Source organism: Bos indicus x Bos taurus, chromosome 4 (assembly GCF_003369695.1).
Source record: "Bos indicus x Bos taurus breed Angus x Brahman F1 hybrid chromosome 4, Bos_hybrid_MaternalHap_v2.0, whole genome shotgun sequence".
Lineage (NCBI taxonomy): Eukaryota > Metazoa > Chordata > Mammalia > Artiodactyla > Bovidae > Bos > Bos indicus x Bos taurus.
This window is the reverse complement of record NC_040079.1, coordinates 95,949,400-95,976,757: the sequence shown is the minus strand read 5'-3', so window position 1 is coordinate 95,976,757 and position 27,358 is coordinate 95,949,400. Positions and strand designations below refer to the sequence as shown.

The 27,358-nt window shown below is 36.5% G+C and overlaps 1 protein-coding gene across 5 annotated transcripts in view; it reads right to left on the bottom strand.

Annotated features, from left to right (window-relative positions):
• Positions 1–27,358, bottom strand: part of AGMO (alkylglycerol monooxygenase) — a 390,090-nt gene that overhangs the window by 169,303 nt on the left and 193,429 nt on the right. For all 5 annotated transcript variants that reach the window (XM_027540026.1, XM_027540025.1, XM_027540024.1 and 2 more), the window contains 2 exons: positions 19,401–19,483; positions 13,422–13,527 (listed from right to left, as the gene is read on the bottom strand). In XM_027540026.1, coding sequence (XP_027395827.1) covers positions 13,422–13,527; positions 19,401–19,483 — 189 coding nt within the window. The remainder of the gene's footprint in view (positions 1–13,421; positions 13,528–19,400; positions 19,484–27,358) is intronic.

Sequence of the window (27,358 nt, the reverse complement as noted above, 5' to 3'; positions counted from 1 at the left end):
TGTAACATAGCGTCATAGATACAGAAGCTTTCCAGTACATTTTAGCAGTTTTGCTATGATGTAAAGATTTTGAATTAATTTTAAGTTTGAGTACTGTCTCCTAAAATAGGATACAAGAAATTCTGATAGATGTATTTAAAACTTAGATAGGCAATAAACGTTGATAAATAAGTCATGCTTGTGGAATTAAAGTTCACATCATATGTTAGTTTTATATCTTTTCATAATTATAGATAAGATTATATAGACTTATGCTAGTAGTTACAAGAAGAACTGTAGCTGGATATATTTAGCACTATGTGTGGGGAAAAAAGTATATGTTCATCTGAATTAGTAATAATGAATGATTTAGTAGTACCATTTTTATGTGTGGAGGTAGTATACGATTATATGGGCAACCAACTTCCGTATTGTTGCCTGGGGAATCCCATGGAGGGAGGAGCCTGGCAGACTACAGTCCGTGGGGTTGCAATGAGTTGGACACACCTTGAGTGACTTCACTTTCACTCTATGGAAATAAAATCCATCTGAGTTCAATACAGGGGCAGTGAGACAAACTACAAGCTAGGGAAAGCTTTTTAACAAATGTGATGAAGGAATGGTATCCTACATAGAATTTCTTAAAAGAAGAACTAAATAACAACTGAATAGGGAAATGGGTAATGACATACAAGTGCATATCACTGGAAAAGAAAACATAAATAACCAATAAAGATGGAATAATGGCCATCCTCAGTAATAAGCAAGAGAATAGTAATTAGGAATATAATGAGAAATCATTTAATGTCCAAAATGAACAAAAGTTAAGATATCTGACAATTTCAGTTTTGGAGAGGGAATGTATACTCTTTCAGTGGTAAATTTTAAAATCACTTTGGAAAACAAATTTGCATTCCTTTAAGAATGTAATCAGGCTACATTTCCTATAATCCAGCAATTCCATATCCAGCTGTATAACCCTAGAGAAACTCTATATATTTCACATTCACTAGATGTGTGCATGGATTTTCCCTGTAGCATTGTAAAAGCTGGAAGCAAACACTGGAGAACAGATACTGGATATAGTTATATAACATGTATATAATCTACAACCACTGCAACTAAAAGGATACGTTTTACAAAGAAGATGTTCAGTAAATTAAAGGAAATTGCAGGAAACTATGTATAATATGGTATCATTGTATTATACTCAAAAAGTTTTTAAATAAATTAAATATTCTTTAGTTAATAAATTCAAGAATATATGGAAAAATTGGGGTTGGTATAGAAACAACCATGGCAACGTAAACACACCGTACAGAACGATGGCAGCATGTGTGGGAGTGTGAACTAGAGCAGGATCACCCAGGTAGCAGGTCATGGTGTTAATAATACCTCACTGGTATTGTAACGTTTAGTTTTAAGGTGGGTGGCTTTAATTTTATTGTCTTTTAAAAGCTACTTTATATGATTTAGTGTATAATAAATACTATATAATGGGGAAAGTTATGAGTTGATATGAATAAAATATTATTTAAAACAGAGCTATAATTCACAAATGCAAACTCTGTATAGTTGATAAAATATTTGAGGCTTGAATAATATTAAAATAGATTAGTCAAGACTGTATACTATGAATGTTCATAAGTCAGTCTGTGTGTGTATGCATGCGTGTTATTTTCCCCCTTAAATCAATAAGTTAAGTTTATGGTAGACTAGCATGTATTTCCAGAGAAGGCCATGGCACCCCCACTCCAGTACTCTTGCCTGGAAAATCCCATGGATGGAGGAGCCTAGTGGGCTGCAGTCCATAGGGTTGTTCAGAGTAGGACATGACTGAAGTGACTTAGCAGCAGCAGCAGCAGCAGCAGCATGTATTTCATAATTAAAATTTGGGTGCAGTCTATTCTTTACATTCATTATAAGGCCAGGTGTATAGCTGAAAAAAAATCAACTAAGATGTCTTCAGACAAACATGTCTATGTCCTGTGATATACCAATCATCATTGTGAGATAAAGTTAAATAACATAAAACTCATGTGTGGTAGACTGGACAATGGCCATAAATCCATGCATACTCTTTTTTTTTTTTACATGAAGTTATTTCAATTTGATCTTTTTTTTTTTTAATTTTATTGTATTTTTAAACTTTACATAATTGTATTAGTTTTGCCAAATATCAAAATGAATCCACCACAGGTATACATGTGTTCCCCATCCTGAACCCTCCTCCCTCCTCCCTCCCCATACCATCCCTCTGGGTCGTCCCAGTGCACCAGCCCCAAGCATCCAGTATCGTGCATCGAACCTGGACTGGCGTCTCATTTCATACATGATATTTTACATGTTTGACTATTCTTCTAATCAAGAGATGGAGTCTATTTTTCCAGTCCTTGAACAGTGACTGGCCTGGTGATGGTCTTTGACCAATGGAATATGGCAGGAATGACACTTTTTGAGTTTCAGAGCCTGGGCTCCAAGAAGTGTGGCAGATTCCATTGTCATGAACCTGAAACTGCCACATTAAAAACCTGGTCTGGTTTACTACAGAGTGAGAGGTCTCATGGAGTGAAAATAAAGGTGTTTCCACTAACAGCCAGAATGGTGCCCCCTCATGTAACCCTTGTGTATGTCCAGCACAGCTGACCCCTAAGCTGCATATAATCTGATGAATGAGTTTACATTAAAGCAGCAGTGGAAATACCACAGAACTGTGAGAAATAATGAATCTTCATCATTTTAAGCCATTAAGTTTTGGGTTATTTTTTACATAGAAATAGATAACTTAAACACCAAAGAAGGTTGAATGTTACTTTAAAAAAAGAGAAGAAAGGGAGACCTATGGAATGTGATACCAAGAACTGCTAAGCCTCTCTTCACTTTCTGATGCATGTATTTTAATCAACCATTTGGATAACAAGGGACTTCTGACTACCTATGACTGGTCATTTGAAGTCACTCAAAATTCAGAATTCTATGTCAGGTGAAAATTCCAGCAACTTGCTCTCCTCCATTTTGGTGAGTAACAGCTATCAAGTAGGGAATGTCAGTGTCCACTGAATAGTTACTGAATCAATAAATAGGTATTAAAGAGTCTTGACTATATTGTCTTGACCATATTCTATTGGCCAGAAGCATCCATAAGTCTCACCCACGTTCTGGGGAGGGGAGTACACAGGCTGACAGTTCATAAACAGCAGTGGCGGGAATCATGGGGCCACTCAAGGTTCTGAGTGTCACAGTTAGAGAAGGTATACAGACAATAACAATACAGCATATGTATATATATATATATATATATATGCTGCTGCTAAGTCACTTCAGTCGTGTCCGACTCTGTGTGACCCCATAGACGGCAGCCCACCAGGCTTCCCCGTCTCTGGGACTCTCCAGGCAAGAACACTGTGCGTGTTAATATTATACACATTTATATATATATATATATATTTCCACTACTTTCCTTCTTGTTTTCTGAATTTTATAAATATATATATTTATAAAACATATATATATTTATAAAACATATATATATATATATATGATAATGATAAATACTAAAGTGAAAAACAAGTCAGGAGCAGAGGAGGCAAAATTAGAAATTAATAACAAAAATGGTTCCCAAGGAATGCTGGTGGCATTTCAGTTCAGACCTGATATGAGGGGAAGGACAGGTGGACTCCTGGGAAAGAACAGGTAAAGGCAAAATCAAGAGCAAAGTTTCAAGACAGGGTAGAGTGAGCACATTCCTAGAGCACTGCACATGCCTGGAATTCAGCAAGCAAGAAGGCAAGTAGTGGAAATATTTTTGGAGGCTCCAAAATCACTGATGATGGTGACTGCAGCCATAAAATTAAAAGACACTTCCTCCTTAAAAGAAAAGCTATGACCAACCTAGACAGCATATTAAAAAGCAGAGACATTACTTTACCAACAAAGGTCCATCTAGTCAAAGCTATGGTTTTTCCAGTAGTCACGTATGGATGTGAGAGTTGGACTATAAATAAAGCTGAGTGACTAAGAAATTGATGCTTTTGAACTGTGGTGTTGGAGAAGACTCATGAGAGTCCCTTGGACTGCAGGGAGATCCAAAATAGTCCATCCTAAAGGAAATCAGTCCTAAATATTCATTGGAAGGACTGATGCTGAAGCTTAAACTCCAATCCTTTGGCCACCTGATGCGAAGAACTGACTCATTGGAAAAGACCCTGAGGCTGGGAACTATTGAAGTAAGGAGGAGAAGGATACAAGAGAGGATGAGATGGTTGGATGGCATCACCAACACAATGGACATGAGTTTTGAGTATGCTCCGAGAGTTGCTGATGGACAGGGAAGGCTGGCGTGCTGCAGTCCATGGGGTCGCAAAGAGTCAGACATGACTGAGCGACTGAACTGAACTGATCCTGGATGAGCCCAGCTGTAACAGGTGAAAGCCTTTAAAAGAGGGTCTGAGCCTTCCCTGAAGTGATAGTTTCTCTGTGCAGCCTGATGAAGTAGACTGTCATGTGGAGGAAGCCCACATGGCCAAGACCCACAGGCGGCCTCGGGGACCTCAAGGGCAGCCTCCAGTGAAAAGCACCAGAAAGTGAGGTCCTAAGTCATACGAGTGCAAAGCAATGAATTCTGTCAACAAACTGAGAGAGGTGGAAGTGGATTTTTCCAGAGTTAAATCGCAAGATGATAACATAATCTAGCCGACACCTGCAATGCAGCCTTTTGAGACCCAGAGCAGAGAGATGAGTATGAAATTTAAACAGTGCCTGACCTCCCAATCTCTGGAAACTGTTAGACAGTGAATGTGTTTAGTATTAAGTGATTACATTTGTGGTAAGTTTTTCCAGAAATCAAAAATTAACACTACACTTATTAAAATCAAGCTCCACATAAACAAGGCTTTTGTTGTGCTTTGCCCAGCCCAGGCAATCAGTGAATATTGAATAAACGTTTCTTTTTGTCACTTAGAGCATTAGGCAAGCTGGTTCTGTCTTCTGCAAGGATTTATTTATCTAGGCTTTTGTTACTAGGCTCATCTCACCACTCAGATCGTTCATGGTCACCCCTGCTTCCAGATGTTTCCCTGTAATCTCCCTTCAGTCAGTCAAGTGCTCTTCACCTTCCCCTCTGCTTGTTCAAATCCTACCCACCTCTTGTGTGCATCTTCAGCAGATACAAATTTGTTTACAATTTAAAAATGATGGGGCTTCCCTGGTGGCTCATATGGTAAAGGATCTGCTCCAGGTTCTGTCCCTGTGTCATAAATATCCTCTGGAGAAGACAATGGCTACCCAGTCCAATATTCTTGCCTGGAGAATTCCACGAACAAGGCTACAGTCCATGGGCTTGCAAAGAGTTGGACATGACTGAGCCAGTAACATTTTTACAGTGATATGCTTCCATCTTAATGATTTCAACAAAAAGTGTAAATCAGATTAAAAAAATTTTTGAGGTCTGAATTTATAGACATGGCATGTTCTTTTGGAATCAAAACACTGAAGAAGCTGAAGTTGAACAGTTCTATGAAGACCTACAAGACCTTTTAGAATTAACACCCAAAAAAGATGTCCTTTTCATTTTGGGGACTGGAATGCAAAACTAGGAAGTCAAGAAAACACCTGGAGTAACAGGCAAATTTGGCCTTGGAATACGGAATGAAGCAGGGCAAAGACTAATAGAGTTTTGCCAAGAAAATGCACTGGTCATAACAAACACCCTCTTCCAACAACACAAGAGAAGACTCTATACATGGACATCACCGGATGGTCAACACCGAAATCAGATTGATTATATTATTTGCAGCCAAAGATGGAGAAGATCTATACAGTCAGCAAAAACAAGACCAGGAGCTGACTGTGGCTCAGACCATGAACTCCTTATTACCAAATTTAGACTTAAATTAAAGAAAGTAGGGAAAACCACTAGACCATTCAGGTATGACCTAAATCAAATCCCTTATGATTATACAGTGGAAGTGAGAAATACATTTAAGGGCCTAGATCTGAAGGATAGATTGCCTGATGAATTATGGAATGAGAGTCATGACATTGTACAGGAGACAGGTATCGAGACCATCCCCATGGAAAAGAAATGCAAAAAAGCAAAATGGCTGTCTGGGGAGGCCTTACAAAGAGCTGTGAAAAGAAGAGAAGTGAAAAGCAAAGGAGAAAAGGAAAGATATAACCATCTGAATGGAGAGTTCCAAAGAATAGCAAGAAGAGATAAGAAAGCCTTCTTCAGTGATCAATGCAAAGAAATAGAGGAAAACAACAGAATGGGAAAGACTAGAGATCTCTTCAAGAAAATCAGAGATACCAAGGGAACATTTCCTGCAAAGATGGGCTCGATAAAGGACAGAAATGGTATGGACCTAACAGAAGCAGAAGATATTAAGAAGAGATGGCAAGAATACACAGAAGAACTGTACAAAACAGATCTTCATGACCAAGATAATCACGATGGTGTGATCACTCACCTAGAGCCAGACATCCTGGAATGTGAAGTCAAGTGGGCCTTAGAAAGCATCACTACGAACAAAGCTAGTGGAGGTGATGGAATTCCAGTTCAGCTATTCCAAATCCTGAAAGATGATGCTGTGAAAGTGCTGCACTCAATATGCCAGCAAATTTGGAAAACTCAGCAGTGGCCACAGGACTGGAAAAGGTCAGTTTTCATTCCAATCCCAAAGAAAGGCAATGCCAAAGAATGCTCAAACTACCACACAATTGCACTCATCTCACACGCTAGTAAAGTAATGCTCAAAATTCTCCAAGCCAGGCTTCAGCAGTATGTGAACCGTGAACTTCCTAATGTTCAAGCTGGTTTTAGAAAAGGCAGAGGAACCAGAGATCAAATTGCCAACATCTGCTGGATCATGGAAAAAGCAAGAGAGTTCCAGAAAAACATCTATTTCTGCTTTATTGACTATGCCAAAGCCTTTGACTGTGTGGATCACAATAAACTGTGGGAAATTCTGAAAGAGATGGGAATACCAGCCACCTGACCTGCCTCTTGAGAAATTTGTATGCAGGTCAGGAAGTAACAGTTAGAACTGGACATGGAACAACAGACTGGTTCCAAATAGGAAAAGGAGTACGTCAAGGCTGTATATTGTCACCGTGTTTATTTAACTTACATGCAGAGTACATCATGAGAAACGCTGGACTGGAAGAAACACAAGCTGGAATCAAGATTGCCAGGAGAAATATCAATAACCTCAGATATGCAGATGACATCACCCTTATGGCAGAAAGTGAAGAGGAACTCAAAAGCCTCCTGATGAAAGTGAAAGTGGAGAGTGAAAAAGTTGGCTTAAAGCTCAACATTCAGAAAATGAAGATCATGGCATCTGGTCCCATCACTTCATGGGAAATAGATGGGGAAACAGTGGAAACAGTGTCAGACTTTATTTTTCGGGGCTCCAAAATCACTGCAGATGGTGACTGCAGCCATGAAATTAAAAGACGCTTACTCCTTGGAAGGAAAGTTATGACCACCTAGATAGCATATTGAAAAGCAGAAGCATTACTTTGCCAACAAAGGTTCGTCTAGTCAAGGCTATAGTTTTTCCTGTGGTCATATATGGATGTGAGAGTTGGACTGTGAAGAAGGCTGAGCGCCGAAGAATTGATGCTTTGAACTGTGGTGTTGGAGAAGACTCTTGAGAGTCCCTTGGACTGCAAGGAGATCCAACCAGTCCATTCCGAAGGAGATCAGCCCTGGGATTTCTTTGGAAGGAATGATGCTAAAGCTGAAACTCCAGTACTTTGACCACCTCATGCGAAGAGCTGACTCATTGGAAAAGACTCTGATGCTGGGAGGGATTGGGGGCAAGAGGAGAAGGGGACGACAGAGGATGAGATGGCTGGATGGCATCACTGACTCAGTGGACGTGAGTCTCAGGGAGTTGAGCTGGACAGGAAGGCCTGGCGTGCTGCGATTCATGGGGTCGCAAAGAGTTGGACACGTCTGAGCGACTGATCTGATCTGATCTGAATAAGCAGATATTATCAGGTTCATGTTTTCATTGCTTTAAATAACCTAGTCCTCAAAATATTATTTTAAATATATGTATGTGGTTTATATGTATATATAGATAAGTTATACAATTATTACTTACATGCCAGATATTATGGTAGTTTTACAGACTATCTTCTTACTCCTTTGAATATAGAAATCAACTTTCATATGTTTTTTATTCTCTTTTTTCATGGAGGGAACTAAGGTGTGGTTATTTTAGATAATCACTCAAGGTCATAAAACCAATTGGCAGAGCTGGAGCTTCGATTTGTGTGACTTCAATGTTTTTTTTCCCCAGTATTGTAAACTATCTCCTTAATTAAATAAAAAGTTACATGAAACAAAATATACATAGTATCAAAATATATGAAACAAGTATTTCTCATTATCTTATATACCTATATACTTATCAAAATATCTACTCATCTTTCACTTTGCTATCTTCTCTTTAAGTGTCTGTAAGGTTAGACACCTTTAAACCTACTGATAAAATTTATCACAAGTCCACAGGTGATCTTAGACCTGAGTCAACAGAAAAAAAAAAATGTGTGTGCTTATCTGAGTGAGGAATGAGGGATGAAAAGAATGAAGGGATTGCTTTCATGTCAAATATCGTATCCATAAAGCAGCAAGTTTTGAAGAAAAAATTATGTGAGTCAGTCAAGATACTGACTGATCTATCCAAAGAGAAATGTACAAGGGCACAGACTCATCACTGCAAAAACTAGACAGACAACTGTGTACTGGTATAGCAGTAAATTTTATTTACAAATACCAAGAGAACCACACCCTTACTTAATGTTCTGTGGATCCAAGCTAAAGAGGACAAAAACTTCCATAGGAAGTCACAGGATCAGATTCAAATTTTCCTTTGTATTTCTGACTTGTAATTACCTAAGAGCTCTTTTACAATCTAAGTGAAAAATAATTTAAGGTCAGTTCTCCAGTCTGTGCATGCTTGTGTACATGAGTTTTTAGCTGTAAGTGTGACCGGCAGTATGCCTGTTTAGTACAGAACTGTTGTCATGCACACCTATGAAATTTGGCTTACATAATAAAGCAATATAACAACCTGCCACCAGTCGTTGAGACAAATATAGAAGTCATAGAGCTACTAGCTGATGTTGCCAATTTATATAACACTGATTTATAAAAGAAAGAGAGGATTAATTACTTCAATGTCAGTTATTCTAGTGATAGATTCAAGGAAAATTGATGAGAACACTGTGTCCTTGTAGGATAATCATTCCTGTCACTCATTCCTAATTTATACTGAATGGAGTCACTGAAGCCATGCATTAGGTTTCTGTACAGTTTGTGGGTGCAAAGAACTGGTTTAGTAAAACTCTGATAAATTGCAAAGATGTACATAAATTTCTAAGATATAAAAGTGTGAGGAAAACACAAATTTCAAATTCACAGTTAAGACATAAGAATTGCTAACTGTTTCTAATTTTTTGAACTTTAAAACAGATCGCCAGGTACAAAATGTTGATAACAAAATACTTGTGTAGTCTTTACCATCTAGTTATTGACCTCTAGTCACAGAAGACTTATTCAGGTTTAATCTTGGAAATTCAGTGGTTAAATATATATTTTAATGATGATACCAGTAGTGCAAATACTTTTTATAACAATAATAGCAATATGAATAATGATAACTAAAATGTATCAAGTGCTTCCTATGTTCTCTGTGTCATTCAATTTTTCCACTGAGCCACATGGTGTAGATATCATTATTACACCACTTTAAGGACATGTTTTAGTGGCAAATCGCAGGCAATACCTGCTCTTGAAGAAGTGGCCAGGTGTGTGCCTTTCTGGAAATATTTTGCCATGGTTCTCCCTTTCTTGAATCATAAACCAAAGATAATTCAGGGGCAACTTTTTCACACTATGAGTCTTTTCAAAACACTTTGCAGTTAAATCAATAAGACCTTTTAGCTCTCCACATTTTTCAAGGTACTTTTGCTACATTGCATCTGAAATTTCATCTAAACCCCTTTAGGTAGCTGAGTACTGCTGTCCATACACAGAAGAAAGCATTGCTCAGTGGTCAAGAGCTGTGGTGTCAGACTGCCTGCATTGTATCCTAACTTCTTTGCATACTACCTATGTGAATTCAGACAGTGAGTCAACCTGTTACTCCATTTGCCATTATAAAAATACATAATAGTTACTACATCATGAGTTTGATATGAGGACCAAATGAAATAATGCAAATATGCCATTTAGAACATAGTATAAGTTCCATGCACATTAGTTCTCATTAAACCTATCTTATAGGTAAACGATCTGGGGCACAAAATCCAATGTCCAACAAAGTGAGTATCAAGCTAAGAACTCATAACCATAATTTTATGGTCAACATTGTTGCTTCTTCCAAACCCCATGTCAGTTGTTTCCAAACTTGATTTTGGATCTTGTGACAAGCAAAAGGATTATTTCAAGGGATCCTTAGGTTCATATAAAATAATAATAATAGCACCTAACATTAGCATGTTAAAAAGCAGAGACATTACTTTGCCAGCAAAGGTCCATCTAGTCAAAGCTACAGTTTTTCCAGTAGTCATGTATGGATGTGAGAGCTCGACTATAAAGAAAGCTGAGTGCTGAAGAACTGATGCTTTTGAACTCTGGTGTTGGAGAAGACTCTTGAGAGTCCCTTGGACTTCAAGGAGATCCAACCAGTCCATCCTAAATGAAATCAGTCCTGAATATTCACTGGAAGGACTGATGCTGAAGCTAAAACTCCAGTACTTTAGCCACCTGATGTGAAAAACTGGCTCACTGGAAAAGACCCTGATGCTGCGATAGATTGAGGGCAGGAGGAGAAGGGGATGACCGAGGATGAGATGGTTGGATGGTATCACCGACACGATGGACATAAATTTGAGTAAACTCCAGGAGTTGGTGATGGACAAGGAGGCCTGGTGTGCTGCAGTCCATGGCATTGCAGAGTCAGACACAACTGAGTGACTGAACTGAACTGAGCTGAACGTTTATTAAGCACATACTATGTGCTAAGCACTGTACTAAATTTCTTACATAGATTGTCACATTTAATTCTCAAAACCCTATTTGATAGACATTATTAGTTTCTCCCTTTACAGATGAGGAAGTTAAGGCTAAGAATCTTTAAGTGATCAAGTAACTGTGCAGGGACACACACAGCCAGTAAGTTCCTGAGCCAGGAATCAAATTTAGACAATGTGGCTAAAGTCTTAACATTCACTTTCACCTACTGACTAACTTAAGTGAAGAGATAGCATTTCATCCCAGTCCAAAGTTGGATCCTTCACCATCCCACCATCAAAAACCCCAGTGTTTTTGTAATCATATATTTTCACATTTACAACATGGATGACTTAAGAACCTACATTGTCTCATTGTTTTGGAGCATTTAAGATAAACTATCACAATATACCCAAGAGTAGGTTTATTAAGTGGAATTACTCTGCTTCCTCCCTACAATTAGAATATCTTCCCTTCTACAGAACGTGAAAATGCTATGATTTTAGATTTTAACGTTTTCAGCATTTATATTTCTAAACTTCATTAAACATGTACAGTTTTTCATTTCAATTTTGGGTTGTAACCTCAAGAAACAAAATATATGTAGATGTATAAATTTTATTTAACACCTATTTAAATATATAGATTAGATGATATCTAATATACCGATTCTAAGATTTAATGCTTCATCATTTTTAATTCAGATACTTTTAGAAATAGAAATATATTTACATGGTTCAGAAAGTTTAAGGTACCAAAAATATTAACTTAATGAATAATCTTTCCTCTAGTACTTTCTTCAAGCCACACAGTTCACTTTCTCACAGGCAACCATTTATTAGAATCTTGACTATATTTCTGGAAATATTTGCAAACATACAAAAATATTTATATGCATATTACTCCCTTCCTCATTTTTATACAATGCGCTTTGTATGGCAGCACGCTTCACATACTTCACAGACTCTCCTGTATCCTGTTTTATTCTCTCTCTCTCTTTTCTCTCTCTCCATTTTATATATATATATTTACATACACACACACACACCTGTTGTTATTGTTGTTTAGTCGCTAGGTCATGTCGACTCTGCGACCCCATGGACTGTAGCCCTCCAGGCTCCTCTGTCCATGGGATTTCCCAGGCAAGAATCCTGGAGGGGGTTGCCATTTTCTTCTCCATGGGATCTTCCTGACTCAGGGATCAAACCTGAATCACTTGCATTGCAGACACTTTACTGCTGAGCCAGTATGGAAGGCCATACATATGATGGAGCAAGCTCAAATATATATGTATTTTTAATAAATGCTCCATACTGGTATTAAAGACTTCCCTGTTTCCACTGCCAAATGTATATTCTTCATTATGTTAACCATAATTTTTAAGCAGTTTCCTATTAATGGCTTAATAGGACATTAATGATTGTTAATGACTGTTTTCAGCATTCCATTACAAATGACTAATATTCCATATACATTAATTCACACACGCATATCATTTGTGTAGCATAAATTCCTAGGAGTGAAGTGTTGGATCAAAGGGTAAAAGTATTTGCAATTTGACACATATCACTGAATTCTCTTCCAAACAGTTGGTCCAAACTTATAACTGTTACTCAGTTATGAAAGTGTCTACTTCAATTTTTCCATTAACATTGGAGAAAATGTTAGCATTTATGTTTCATGCTTAAATAAGGTTACACAACACACATTCCAGGGATGTTGGCAGGTTTCTTAGCACCAAAGTTAAATGATATAACCTTAAATTTAAAAGACTAAAACTTTGTCCATTAAAGCATTAGTGATAAAAGTAACATTTTAAACAGACACCTAAGATCTGAAGTCATAAATATGGATTCAAAGTTTCTATGTAGTTCTTAGAAGACAAGTTTTATTCCTAAAAACACAAGGTCAAATTAAACATATTTTCAGTTGTAGAAAGATCTCAATGACATTAATGATATTATTTCTAAAGAATTTTTAATTTGCAGGTACTTGACAAAATGTCTCTCTTTTTTTTTTGGACAAAATATCTTAATCACAATTTTCACTTAAGAGCCTAAAAAGGAAAAGTTTCAAATGGCACAGTCTCTGCCAAGAACGTTTTTGTAAAAATCACTTTTACTACTTGTTGAGAAAAAACTATATGGCCTAATTTCTTTATAAACATCATGTGACGCAATTTGTCCAACCGCTTTATGAAGGTTGATGATATCAAGCCAAATTTAGAGAACAAAAAACTGAGACTCAACAATATTAACTAGCTTGAGGAACACAACAAGTAAATACTGTAAGTCAATGGGTAAAAATCCCCCACATGTAACAGTCACAGAATAAACAGACAACACTGTTGAATGGATGAGTGAAATACGCAACCAATTTTTAATCCTGCCACAGCTATCTAAAGCAAACATCTTACCTCAAAAGCAAATGACGAAGAAGAGAGGCAAGGCTTCAGATGACCTGATCTACAGAGCATTAGGAACACCAAGCAACGGAAAGTTTCCAGAACAGCTGCCTTACGTCTGAAATAAAATGTCATTTACATGCATTACCTTTGAATGTTCTTTATTTTCCTGTTATATAATAAAATGTATTGGTTTATTAATATATTTATGTTCATAATTATAAATTGTTAATAATTCACTGATTATTTTAATAATTGATAAATTGTTATCATTTTCAAAAAACACCTAGTATTTTAATATATTTGAGGAGTATATACCTCTGAAGCTGTTCGTAAACAGGAATTAAACTAAGACACAAAATGCGTCTTTTTAAAGAACATCTATTATTGATCAATGTATTACTTAGTTTGAGCATTGATGAATTGGGGTGAAACATTTTCAACTAATAAATAAAATATTCGACAACTAAATTTCTAGGGTTTAGAGAGTAGACTCCCCTCACTCATCCAATATCTTAATACTTCATTCATTTAATAATTGACTTCTTAGGAGGGCTGATATAGTTAACTACTTTAAAATAATAGAATAAAATAAATGAATAATAGAATAAAATAAATAATAAATAATAATAAATAAAATAAATAATAAATAAAATAAATAATAGAATAAAATAAAATAATGAATACTTGAATAGTGAAATATCGGGAACATGATAATATGTTGTTAATTCTGATATTATAGGTAGCATGAATATAGATCTTTGTCAATAATTTTGTGATGACTGTTTTCTTTATAATACAGAATTCTTGAAACTCAAATTCTGACATACATAAAATAGGTATGTGTATTTAAAACAAAGTTGAGGGTCATATATAGGCATTTAAAAATTGCCTTATAATAGCAGTAGTGAACAGCTGCTTTATCAGATTCAAATAAGCTTCACAATGAATTCAACCAACATTTATTGTATAATTAAATATTTTCATAAAAGGCAAATGGTATTTTTATGATGGGTACATTTTCTAATAAAATATTATTGAACTAATATAATTATAATATAGCTATATTTTATTTAGTAATTTAGAATACAGTAGTATGATTTTTTCAGAGAAGGCACTGGCAACCCACTCCAGTACTCTCGCCTGGAGAATCCCATGGCTGGAGGAGCCTGGTAGGCTGCAGTCCATGGGGTTGTTAAGAGTTGGACACGACTGAACAACTTCACTCTCACTTTTCCCTTTCATGCATTGGAGAAGGAAATGGCAACCCACTCCAGTGTTCTTGCCTGGAGAATCCCAGGGACGGGGGAGCCTGAGGTTGCTGTCTATGGGGTCGCACAGAGTCGGGCACGACTGAAGCGACTTAGCAGCAGCAGTATGATTTTATGTATATGCAAAAAGTTAAGACATTTTTCCCTTTGTAAAATAATTTTGTATTATCACTGTAAACTATTTTCTAATTGATATTTGGGTAATTTTCAATGATAAAACAGAAAATAAAATTTCTATTTTAAAACAATTTATTTTTTATTAATTGTGTTCTATGGCCTTTTTTGAACTGTGGTGTTGGAGAAGATTCTTGAGAGTCCCTTGGACTGCAAGGAGATCCAACCAGTCCATTCTGAAGGAGATCAGCCCTGGGATTTCTTTGGAGGGAATGATGCTGAAGCTGAAACTCCAGTACTTTGGCCACCTCATGCGAAGAGTTGAGTCATTGGAAAAGACTCTGATGCTGGGAGAGATTGGGGGCAGGAGGAGAAGGGGACGACAGAGGATGAGATGGCTGGATGGCATCACTGATTCCATGGACATGAGTCTGAGTGAACTCCGGGAGTTGGTGATGGACAGGGAGGCCTGGTGTGCTGCGATTCATGGGGTCACAAAGAGTCGGACACGACTGAGCGACTGAACTGAACTGAACTGAACTAATGGTCTTTTTTAAAAATTTAAATTTATTTATTTTCATTGGAGGCTAATTACTTTATAATATTGTATTCGTTTTGCCATATATCAACATGAATCCGCCACGGGTGTACATGTGTTCCCCACCCTGAACCCCCCCTCCAACCTCCCTCCCCGTACCATCCCTCTGGGTCATCCCAGTGCACCAGCCCCAAGCATCCTGTATCCTGCATGGAACCTGGACTGGCAATATTGTGAATTAAAACATACATAGGAAGAAGCACACAAAACAGAAATATACAGCTCAATGACTCTCAACAAATAAACAACCATATAAACAGCACTCAGTATCAGCACCCTAGGCACATCTCACCTCCTCAGTGTTCCACCCTCCCTCTGTTGCAGAAAGAATCACTAGCTGTTGTTTACCGTTTATGGTACTCATACCATCTCCTACCTTTTCATTTACATTTTTATTGATTTAGCATAAATTCCTAAAAACTATGTTTTACTTTTATCTTTTTGTTCTATTTTTTGTAAATAGAATCATGTGCACTTTTTTTGTATTAGTATCTTTTAATCAGTATTGTTAGTGAGATACATTTACATTTCTGCATATAGCAGCAGCTCATTCTTCACTTGTGCATAGTATTCTGTTGTGTGAACAGACCAATATTCACACATCCATTCACCTCGGGAAGGACATTTAGATTGTTGGCCACATTTTTTATTAAGAACAATGCTTTCTGAACATTCTTTTATATGCCTTTGGGTGTACTGGCTAGTATACACCTGGGATTGAACAGCCAAATTTAATGAAATACTCAAACATTCTTCAAGTTAAGTATCCCAATATAAACCACCTTCTGCAGAGTATAAGCATTTCACAGCTTGTATTGTCAATATTTTTAATTTTAGACATTTTTGACATAAGATCTTTGAAGTTTATAAAAAATTGCAAACAGCTTTTCCTACCTCAAAAATTGATTTTTTTTAATGCCTTGCTGCTGCTGCTGCTGCTAAGTTGCTTCAGTCATGTCTGACTCTGTGCGACCCCATAGACAGCAGCCCACCAGGCTCCCCGGCCCCTGGGATTCTCCAGGCAAGAACACTGGAGTGGGTTGCCATTTCCTTCTCCATTTTACTGCCTTATTAAGGGTTAATTTTTGAAGAACTGACATTCATAATATTATTATAACCTAATTCACCAATTTTATCTATATTATGGATTGTTGTGGACCATTCAATATTTTTACCTACTCCAAGGTAATAGACATATACTACTATGCTATCCGCTGGAATATGTACTGACTTTCCTCTCACTTTAAAGTCTACAATCCCCTGAAACCAGAATTAATTTTTATGGAGTGAATTATTTGTCAAGTTTATTGTTCTTATTCCTATGTGGAAATCCAATTTTTCTAAGACCATGTGCTGAAAAGACAGCGTTTTCCTTTTCCCATAGCTCTTCAGGGATGACTTTGTCAGAAATCAAGTCTTTATATATGCATAGATCTGTTTCCAGATTCTCTGTTCTAACCTTTATGCCAATAAAACATGTTTAATTACTATAGATTTATAATATATCTTGATAGCCAGTAGCTCAGCTCCTGCCATTAAAAAAAAATCTCAAGACTGTGTTGGCTATTATTAGGCCTTTGCATTTCCATATACATGTATTTTAGAAAGAGTCTGTCAAATTCTACAGGAAAGAAACCTTTTATAATTTTAAGTCAAATTGCACTGAGTATGTAAACCAACTGCTGTGATTGTAATCTTCACAAAATTGAGTACTCCAATCTATGAATATAGTATCTCTCCATTTTTTAATTCTTTATTTTTCATAATATTCAGTAGTTTTATAGTATGGTTTAGAAATATACTACTCATTTTTTAGGACTGTTTTTTTCTTGTATTTGATATATTTGATCTTTTGCATAAACTTTTTATATTTTCTAGTATGTAAAAATATAGTTGATAATTTATTTAAAACTTTCCCTAAATTCATCCATTAATTTGAATACATTCCCGATAGATTCCTTCGATTTTCTAATTAATTCACTATTCAGATTTCTAGATTAATTAATATAAATTAATTTTCTAATTAGTTTATTAATTCCTTTCAAATCTCTATGCCTTTTCTTTCTTTCTCTTTCATTTCTCCACTGACAGTTTCCAGCCCAGCATTAAATAACAGACATATCTAACTGGTTCTTAGTTTCGAAGGAAAATTTTCAACATTTCACTTCCTTTCCACTATGACATACCTATATCCAGTATAAGTTCCTAAATAAGGCCAAAGGCAGTGGAGACATTTATATAAACATATACCATAACTTACTATACCCTAGGATACATTGCAATAAAATCTATAGCCTGCTATTCAGCTTATTTATTTGTATCCATGGAAATAAAAAAGTCTATATTAAAAAGCAGTATACTGTTGATATTGCTGATTGATCATTTTAGTAAGTATATACAAACAATAGAATTGTGATCCTTAAAATGTGATCCTGATGCTTTGGATCTGGTTATTATTTCAGATTGTCTTCTGACTCAGTTTTTCTATTTTTCTTTTCTGTGGCTCAGTATGTATTTTATTTCTAGTATAACAAAGTAGGGATGAAAAGCCAAACAAAATAAATGATAAAAATAAATACATATTTCATACTGTACTGTATGAGGGTAAGAACATCAACTTTAAATACACTGGTGGCCCTCCATAATCATGGGTTTTGGATCTCAGATTCAACCCATCTAAGGGCTGGTGCACTGGGACGACCCAGAGGGAGGGTATGGGGAGGGAGAAGGGAGGAGGGTTCAGGATGGGGAACACAGGTATACCTGTGGCGGACTCACTTCGATATTTGGCAAAACTAATACAACATTGTAAAGTTTAAAAATAAAATAAAATTAAAAATAAATAAATAAACCTAAAAAAAAATTTTAGAAAGTTTCAAAACACAAAACTTGGATTTGCCACTGCCAGCAACTATTTACATAGCATTTATACTGCATTTATAATGCAGTATACATTGTATTAGGTATTATAAGTGATCTAGAGATGATTTCACTTATAATACCTAATACAATGTATACTGTATTATAAATGCAGTATAAATGCTATTATAAGTGATCTAGAGATGATTTCACTTATAATACCTAATACAATGTATACTGTATTATAAATGCAGTATAAATGCTATTATAAGTGATCTAGAGATGATTTCACTTATAATACCTAATACAATGTATACTGTATTATAAATGCAGTATAAATGCTATTATAAGTGATCTAGAGATGATTTTGGAGAAGGCAATGGCACTCCACTCCAGTACTTTTGCCTGGAAAATCCCATGGATGGAGGAGCCTGGAAGGCTACAGTCCATAGGGTCACTGAGAGTCGGACACGACTGAGCGACTTCACTTTCACTTTTCACTTTCATGCACTGGAGAAAGAAATGGCAACCCACTCCGGTGTTCTTGCCTGGAGAATCCCAGGGACGGGGAAGCCTGGTGGGCTGCCGTCTCTGGGGTTGCACAGAGTCGGACACGACTGAAGTGACTTAGCAGTAGCAGTAGAGATGATTTAAATTTATGGCAGCCTGTGCATAGGTTCTGTGCATAAATACATCATTTTATATGAAGGACTTGAGCATCTGCAAATTTTGGTATGAGGGGCTAGGTTCTGGAACCAATCTCTAATGGATACCGAGAAACAACTATACATACATTTAGGCATATATTGTGAACTATTCAATAGCAAAGGAAAATAATAAAATCTTTTTTATATTTTATTAAGTACTCAGAGTTATACTCTATGCTTTGCCAAATTAATCATTTTATTTTGTGGGTTTTCTTAATATATTTGAAAAACCTAAATTTCATCTAAAAGGCTTAGATTTATAATTAACCCTTGATATAAAATCAGACAAACCACTAGTCTGTTGCATTTAAAATGAAAGTGTGAATTTGCAGTTTCAGCTATATTCTTTTGATAACCAATGTTTGCTGAATTTCAAAATTTCACAAATATTTTAAAAATCACATTACAAAGTTACATAAGATGAAAGAATTTCACTTTTTACCTTTGATCCAAAAGAAATCCAATGGAGGTCAAGGTCAGGATAATGAAGCAAACCCTCAGAAGGAGAGTGACCTGAGATAGCACCTGTCAAACAAACACAGAGACCAATGGATTCTTTAGGTGGGTCAGCCAAGTGAGCATTAGAATTTAAAGCTGACAGGAATAACAGCCCCCATTTTATTTTATGTTGCATCATTTGTTACTGACATTTTTCAAGAAGGTTGAATATACAAGGAATATTTTGGTTTTCCTAATATCATTTAGTTATCTTGTTGGGCACTTGAAGAATGAATTAGACAATTCTAATGATGGCAGCCATGAAATTAAAAGACACTTACTACTTGGAAGGAAAGTTATGACCAACTTAGATAGCATATTAAAAAGCAGAGACATTACTTTGCCAACAAAGATCCGTCTAGTCAAGGCCATGGTTTTTCCAGTGGTCATGTATGGATGTGAGAGTTGGACTGTGAAGAAAGCTGAGAGCCAAAGAATTGATGCTTTTGAACTGTGGTGTTGGAGAAGATTCTCGAGAGTCCCTTGGACTGCAAAGAGATCCAACCAGTCCTGGGTGTTCTTTGGAAGCACTGATGCTAAAGCTGAAACTCCAGTATTTTGGCCACCTCATGCGAAGAGTTGACTCATTGGAAAAGACCCTGATGCTGGGAGGGATTGGGGGCAGGAGGAGAAGGGGACGACAGAGGATGACATGGCTGGATGGCATCACTGACTCAATGGACATGAGTTTTGGTGGACTCAGGGAGTTGGTGATGGACAGGGAGGCCTGGCGTGCTGCGATTCATGGGGTCGCTAAGAGTCGGACATGACTGAGCGACTGAACTGAACTGAACTGAATGATACTTTGCTTAAAGTGTTCTTGCTAATAATCCTTTAAAGTTTTGACTTTCATAATTCTTTGAAACACCTGTATCCCCACGTATGGAGAAATCACTTACCTTTTATGAATAAATACCACCTTTCAATGGTTATTTTAAATATAAGCCCACTCTTTGTTGTTTCAAACCCAAAGCTGCCTTTAATAAAGAAAATATTTAAAGAAGAATGTGTTTATGTGTGTGAACACATACATGAAAGAGATTACACATATCCACTCACACTTTGATGAAACCTATATATTCCTACCTGTAAGTCAAAAGTCCTTTTTTGAGTCAGTAACAAAACCCACATATCTCTCTGTCATAATTACAAATTAATTATATGTTTTGTTTACATGTAAAAATTTAATAATTATGTTTATCGAGTATCTACTGTTTTACAGCTTCCATGCTATGTGTTTTATACACATTAATTCTTTTTATATGCCCAGCAAACTTGCAGAGTAGGTATTATATAAGCTTTGAATATGAAAAAGCAAATGAAATGAGACTTAAAAGATTAAGTAACTTTTCCATCACGCAGAAATAAATGCTACCTCTGAAATTCAAAATAGACCTAACTGACCCCAAAGTGTGACAGTGGTAGAATCCATATGAGCAACACACTTAAAGGGATTGGAAGCAGAGGTCTATACTGAAGTTACTCGTGAAAGGGCCAGGAGGTTACTGCTTCAGATTGAGAGTAGATGAATAGAATCAAGGAGTTGGTTTACACAGCCAGCCACTGGACGGCTTCCCTACTCACCGATGGTATTGATGTTTCATAAGAACACCAAAGGTTGTATTTCATTGGCTAATAGAGTGATCAAACACTCTCCTTTTTCTTTTTCCTAACTAGAGGTAACGTCAAGTCATTATTAACTAATATATACTTTACAACTAAGCAGCATCTGTCCAAAGTTATAAACAAAAGGTACCAATTGCCACTGCTGCTCACACCCAGTATCTCTGTTCCATATCATCTTCTGAATCAGCCCCATCTCTCATGGACAATTTCTAATACTTCCCAAGTCACTTTCCATATGCCTAGGATGGCATCCAGAATTGCCAAGGGAATTTAACCCTCCAGAGCCATAATTCAGTACAAGACTATTAATGAGTTGTCAAAGATCTGAATAAAAAGTGTCGGAATGCTTAGGAAAGTGGAGACAGTGCTGGATATCAGATATAGGAAGGAGAATTTGGTGAATTCCACGTTTGAGTGGAGAGTTGGAGAGCAGGAAAATGCTATTTAGGTGTGTGACATTCAGCCGTGGCTTCTCTGGGACAGTAAAGCAAAACAAAATATTTTCCCCATGGTAGAAGTAATGAGGTGTGCTTGAGCAGAGAACAGATTGTGTGTGTGCTCAGTCATGTCTGATTCTTTGCGACCCCATGGACTGTAGCCCACCAGGCTCCTCTGTCCATGGGATTTTCCAGACAAGAGTACTGGAGTGGATTGCCATTTCCTCCTCTAGGGGTTCTTCCTGACCCAGGAATTAAACCCATGTCTCCTGAGTCTCCTGCATTGCAGGAGACTCAGATTCTTTACCACTGAGCAATCAGGGAATGTTGGCTTAAGGGGAATATTTTGTTTCTAAAAACATGCTTCTTATTACCATTATTGAAGAAGTATTCTTCTGTATTCTTGCTGGGAAACCCCATGAGTAGAAGAGCCTGGCAGGCTACAGTCCATGGGGTCTTAAGAGTTGGATACAACTTAGTAATAAACAATAATACACACACACACACACACACACACGTATATGGACATAATATATATATTCTTCTCCTATATATATATATATATATAGGAGAAGAAAGTGGCAACCCACTCCAGTATTCTTGCTTGGAAAATCCCATGGACAGAGGAGCCTGGCAGGCTACCGTCCATAGGGTCACAAAGAGTGGGACACGACTGAAGCGATTTAGCGTATCATTACTGCTTCTTTTTGATCTTTTAGGAAAAAATTCATATGGAAGGGAGAAATGATTTATGCCTCACACCTGTAGCATGATTTTAAATGCTCTAAAAGAATGCAGGGTTTGAAATTATTTGAACCTATTAGCCATGTAAACACGGTCAGATTTTTCAGCATTTCTAAGCTGTGTTAAGTGATCAGTACATTTCAAACAAAATATGAGTTTGGAAGAGGGCTTGGCATAAAGTAAGAAGTCAACTAATGGTCATGATAAGTATCAATGCTATTATAGTTAGGCTTTACTAATTTTCCAAATAGCACTCAAGCTAATCTTAATTAATTACAGTATGATAAGGAAGCACAAATAAAAGGTTAATCAGCTCTTCCAAATATCACAGGAAATTAAGAGACAGAACAAAATATATTTTTTGTTTTGGTAAGGGAATTTATGATCCCTGGGCTAAAAAATGATAAAGAACTCCTCTTTTTGTAAATTGCATCCTGGCTAATGGTGTTGGTGTGAAAACCAACTTAATATGACTATCTGCCTGCCTTGTCAAGCCTCTACTGGCTTCTAAGTACCTGAAATTTAGCCTGATTACAACCCTGTATTTGAGTTCCTCTTCCATTCCCCACTCTTCCTGCTTCTCTTCGTTTGAGGGTGGCACCTCCAGTTTTTCATTTGCTCATACACACAATTAAAACACCCTCCTGACTGGCCTCTCTAATTCTAAGTGTGTGTCCACCTATCCTGGCTTCCCACCCTGAGTATGTAGCCAGAGTTATCTCTTCAAAAACGTAAGTCATGTTATATCATTCTTATATTCTAAATCCCCCACAGGCTTCAAATCTCACTCTGAATAAAGCTCAGTCTTTACTCTCGCCTCTATACAACATACCCACTATTATCATATCACCCCTGAATAATTCTGTCTTTCACTCTTAAGCTATATCAGAAATTCTGCTCTTCCTTGAATATGATAGACTTCCCACTCAAATCTATTTCCTCTACAGTTTCTTAGGCTTAAAATGACTTCCTCCAGTGATCCTTAAGGTTTATTCCTTTATTTCATTCAGGTAACTATCACATATCCTTGTTCACCCTATGTAAAATAGTAATTCTCCATATTAATCTATAACTTTATTCTGTTGTATTTTTATAACATCAATAATATGTTTGTTGAGTGACTGACCAAATGATTGAACATTTTACATATGTGTTTATTATTCATAACTTTAATATAATTCTAACTGACCTAATAAGTAGTTTAATATTAAAACATTAAATATTTAACTTCATATAAATATATTAGTTCCTTAAAATTAAAAAATTCAGTTTTTTGATTAACAATTTAATATTAATATACTAAATATTTGTGTTAAATATTTAAAACATTGACTGCTTTAATATTTCTATATTTAATTTCATAAAGAAAAAAACCATCCTGAATCTCAGTTTAAAGGAAACAGATTACTCAAAAAAGGAATTCAATGTAGAGCACATGTTTCCTTAAAGAGTCCATCTTTCTATAGAACTTTTACATTTTTCCATATAATATCCTTTGTTGGGGCTTCCCAGGGAGCACTAGTGGAGAGAAACCGCCTGCCAATGCAGGAGACATTCTCTGATTTCCACAGATTCATTGTATGAATATGTATTGAGCCTTTGCTAGACACTGTGGTAAACAGGCGTTTACGAGGGTGAGCAGGAAAGTCAGAATCCCAGCCCCAGAAACCATACTAATGCCTGCTGGCTGGACAACAGTCCAGCTACACTAAAGCAAAAAAACAGAATAGACTTTATAGACTTTGATCACTGTAAATACTTAGCCTCCTGTGTTTTAAACAAGAGGTGAAACGACATGAAGCTTGTTAATTTTTTTAGAACAGTACAATTTCATTTTTCATTGGGCTTACCACCATCTCACACAATTTACTGCTAGTATATCTTTCATGTAGAAGATCACTCTCATCGAATGCTAAAATGGAATTAAAATTAAGCATTGAATATAAGTCTTTATCACAAAAATAAGGAAGTCCATAACTATAAAAAGCTTATGAATCAAGGAATTAATTTTTCTCCTTTAAAATTATCTTTCAAATCCCAAGCAGTTTGGTAGCTCTTATTTCTTTAGGTTTCCTGGTATAGGAATCACCATCCATGCATTTGTGCCTGAAGAACATTACTTCCCTTCTACTTTAAGTAGATGAGAAAAAAAAATACTCATAAGGCAACATTAACTACATAGGAATGCAAAAATTACATGCTTGTTGCTTTAACAATTAATGAAAGTGTGAGAGTCCTTCCTTACCCATAGGGATATACGGAAGAAAGACGTTTTCTTCTTGAATGGAGATATTATTGTCTTACTCGTTCATGGAAAAATTCTAGTGATCAACACAATGACCTTTTATATTTTCCCACACAACAAACCTCACAAAGGGAGATATCAGACCCACACACTACGTCCTCAAATAATAGTAATCTTCTATATAAATTCTTTTTTTAGAAGTTTATTGTCAAAGATAATTTGATAATATTTTCCATAATCCTATGGATTTAGAGATGAAAATGTCTTCATTTTATTATATCACGGTGGTATATTTTTAGGAGTTTCACTGTAAGGTGTCTGAAAAAGTCTACTAAAATCATTATTTTGATCCAGAGTGCTCATCTTCCCAAACATCTGTAAAAATAAGGTAAAAAATTCCCTAATATTTAAATGTTCGTTACCTCTGATGTGAAGGAAGAAAATTTGGTTGGAGGCATACCTGTTCCGCTACCTCATCATCCCCATGACTCTACTGGCTTCTTTTAGACTGAAGTTATTGTTCCGTCACTAAGTCATGTCTGACTCTTTGCAACCCCATGGGCTGCAACATGCCTGGCTTCCCTCCCCATCCTTTACTATCTCCCGTAGTTTGCTCAGACCATTGAGTTGGTGATGCCATTCAACCATCTCACCCTCATCCTTTTAGATACCCTGAGCTGAAACCTGAAGGCTTGAAGATGCTTCCCAGAATTACAGCATAGACACAGGAGCAGAACTCAAGGTGATGCCATAAAGCAATTTGTAATTCTACATGAATCTAAATAATCTATATCAAAATAAAATCCTGTTTTATTTTTAAAAAATCAATACATGTGTATACCCATGGCAGATTCATTTTGATATATGGCAAAACCAATACAATATTGTAAAGTTAAAAAATAATATAAAAAATATACATATAAAAAAATCAATACTGACCATATTGTTTTCTTCTACATTTTCAGAACTTTTGGTTACTATTGAAGTATACATAAAGATAATTGATTAGAATGAACATTTTTTATAATTTCAAACTAGAAGCAAGCAAAATAAATATATATCAAAGGTGAAAATATATTGCCTAAAATGTATAACAAATGCACTTAAGAAGCAATTAATTTATATGGAGTTAGTGACTTTCTACAAAAACATGTAAGAAGTAAAAGCAAAAATTTTATTTAAAAAATTTTACATAACTTGAATAATTATTTTCAATTATATATTAAGCTATGATTCTACTCTGTTAAGAAAAAATGAATGTGCACTGAAATAAATAGAGAAACAAGGATGGATTTTCCCTTCCACTTGAAAACAAAATAAACAATATATCAACAAAGCAATCATTTTCAAGACCCTGGATATTAGGCAACAAAGATCAGCGATTCCAGGGAAATGGGATACAAAAGGCATGAACCCCTACTATTGCCCCAGTTTACTACCTTGAGAGAGCTTCTAGGCTGCAGCCCAGAGGGAACTCAGAGGGACCTGGTAGACCTCCTGATTTGAGGAGAGAGAGCTGGGGTTTTGGAGAAGCCCAAGGAGGCTATTGTTTGGAAGAAAAAGTTAGTCACTCAGTCGTGTCTGATTCTTTGCGACCCCATGGACTGCAGCCCTCCAGGCTCCTCTATCTATAGGACTTTACAGGCAAGAGAACTTGAATGGGTAGCCATTCTCTTCCCTAGGGAATCTTCCCGATCCTACTGAAACTGTGTCACCTGCACTGCAGGCAGACTCTTTACCGTCTGAGCCATAAGGGACTGTTTGGTAGACAGGACCAAAGAGGAGACAGCTGCATAGTCAGAACTCTCTTCATCTGCAGAGGGTGCACATCAGGTCTCGTATATCAGCTCATGCATATATGAGGAGACTATCAAAGGCTAAAAGAGAACTAGAATCCACAACACCCAGGGCTCACAGCAGGGCCAGCTCTAGTGCAAGTTGCCACCAGCAGAATGAACCACGTCATGATTCACGGGGAAGTGGGTAGAGAACATGGAAGGGTCTTTCCTCAGTAACGAATAGCAATTAGTCCAAGGCTGAGCAAACTAAGCAATGGAAGTGACATTCACATTAATATTATCACTATCATTTTTGGATGTTCACTAGAACTATGCCAGGGGTCACTGGAATCTTTCTAAGTTATCAGTATTTGTTTTAAGATTGCACTAAACTCAATATGCCAACTTTTTCTATACTCTTGATAGGATACTTTTATCTTTTCACTAAGAAATAAATAGAAATATCAGTTATACACCTTTTAGTTCTTTCCCAAAATACAAAAGATAACAAAGACTTTAAAAGACAGTCTCAGAGAGGCAAACTTCCTTTCAGGATGCTCACTCAGCTGTGTCCAGCTGTTTGCAACCCCATAGACTGTAGTCTGCCAGGCCTCAGAGTCCATGGGATTTCCCAGGCAAGGACACTGGAGTGGATTTCTATATCATCCTCCAGGGGATCTCCCCGACCAAGGGATCAACCCATGTCTCTTGCATCCCAGGCAAATTCTTTACCATTGCGCCACCTGGGAAGCCCACCTTTTCAGGAGGATGACTTTTAACTAAGACCCTCAAAATCTGTGCACCGAGATTTTGAGTTTCCAATGCTGGATAGGTTTAATAAATCAAAATGAGATACTAATTCAAATTATAAGCAGTTTATGGTTGGTTGTGTTTACTATATGAAAGCTTTTAAAGGAGTTGCCTGATACTGACCAAAGTTTAAGACAGTACTAATAGTATGAAGATGTATTTAATTTCAGTTAATATTCCATTATTTGATGCAAAAGGCATTTTAAACTCTCAATTTTCCACTTTATCATATTTCAATACAATGGACAAAACTATATTTTTC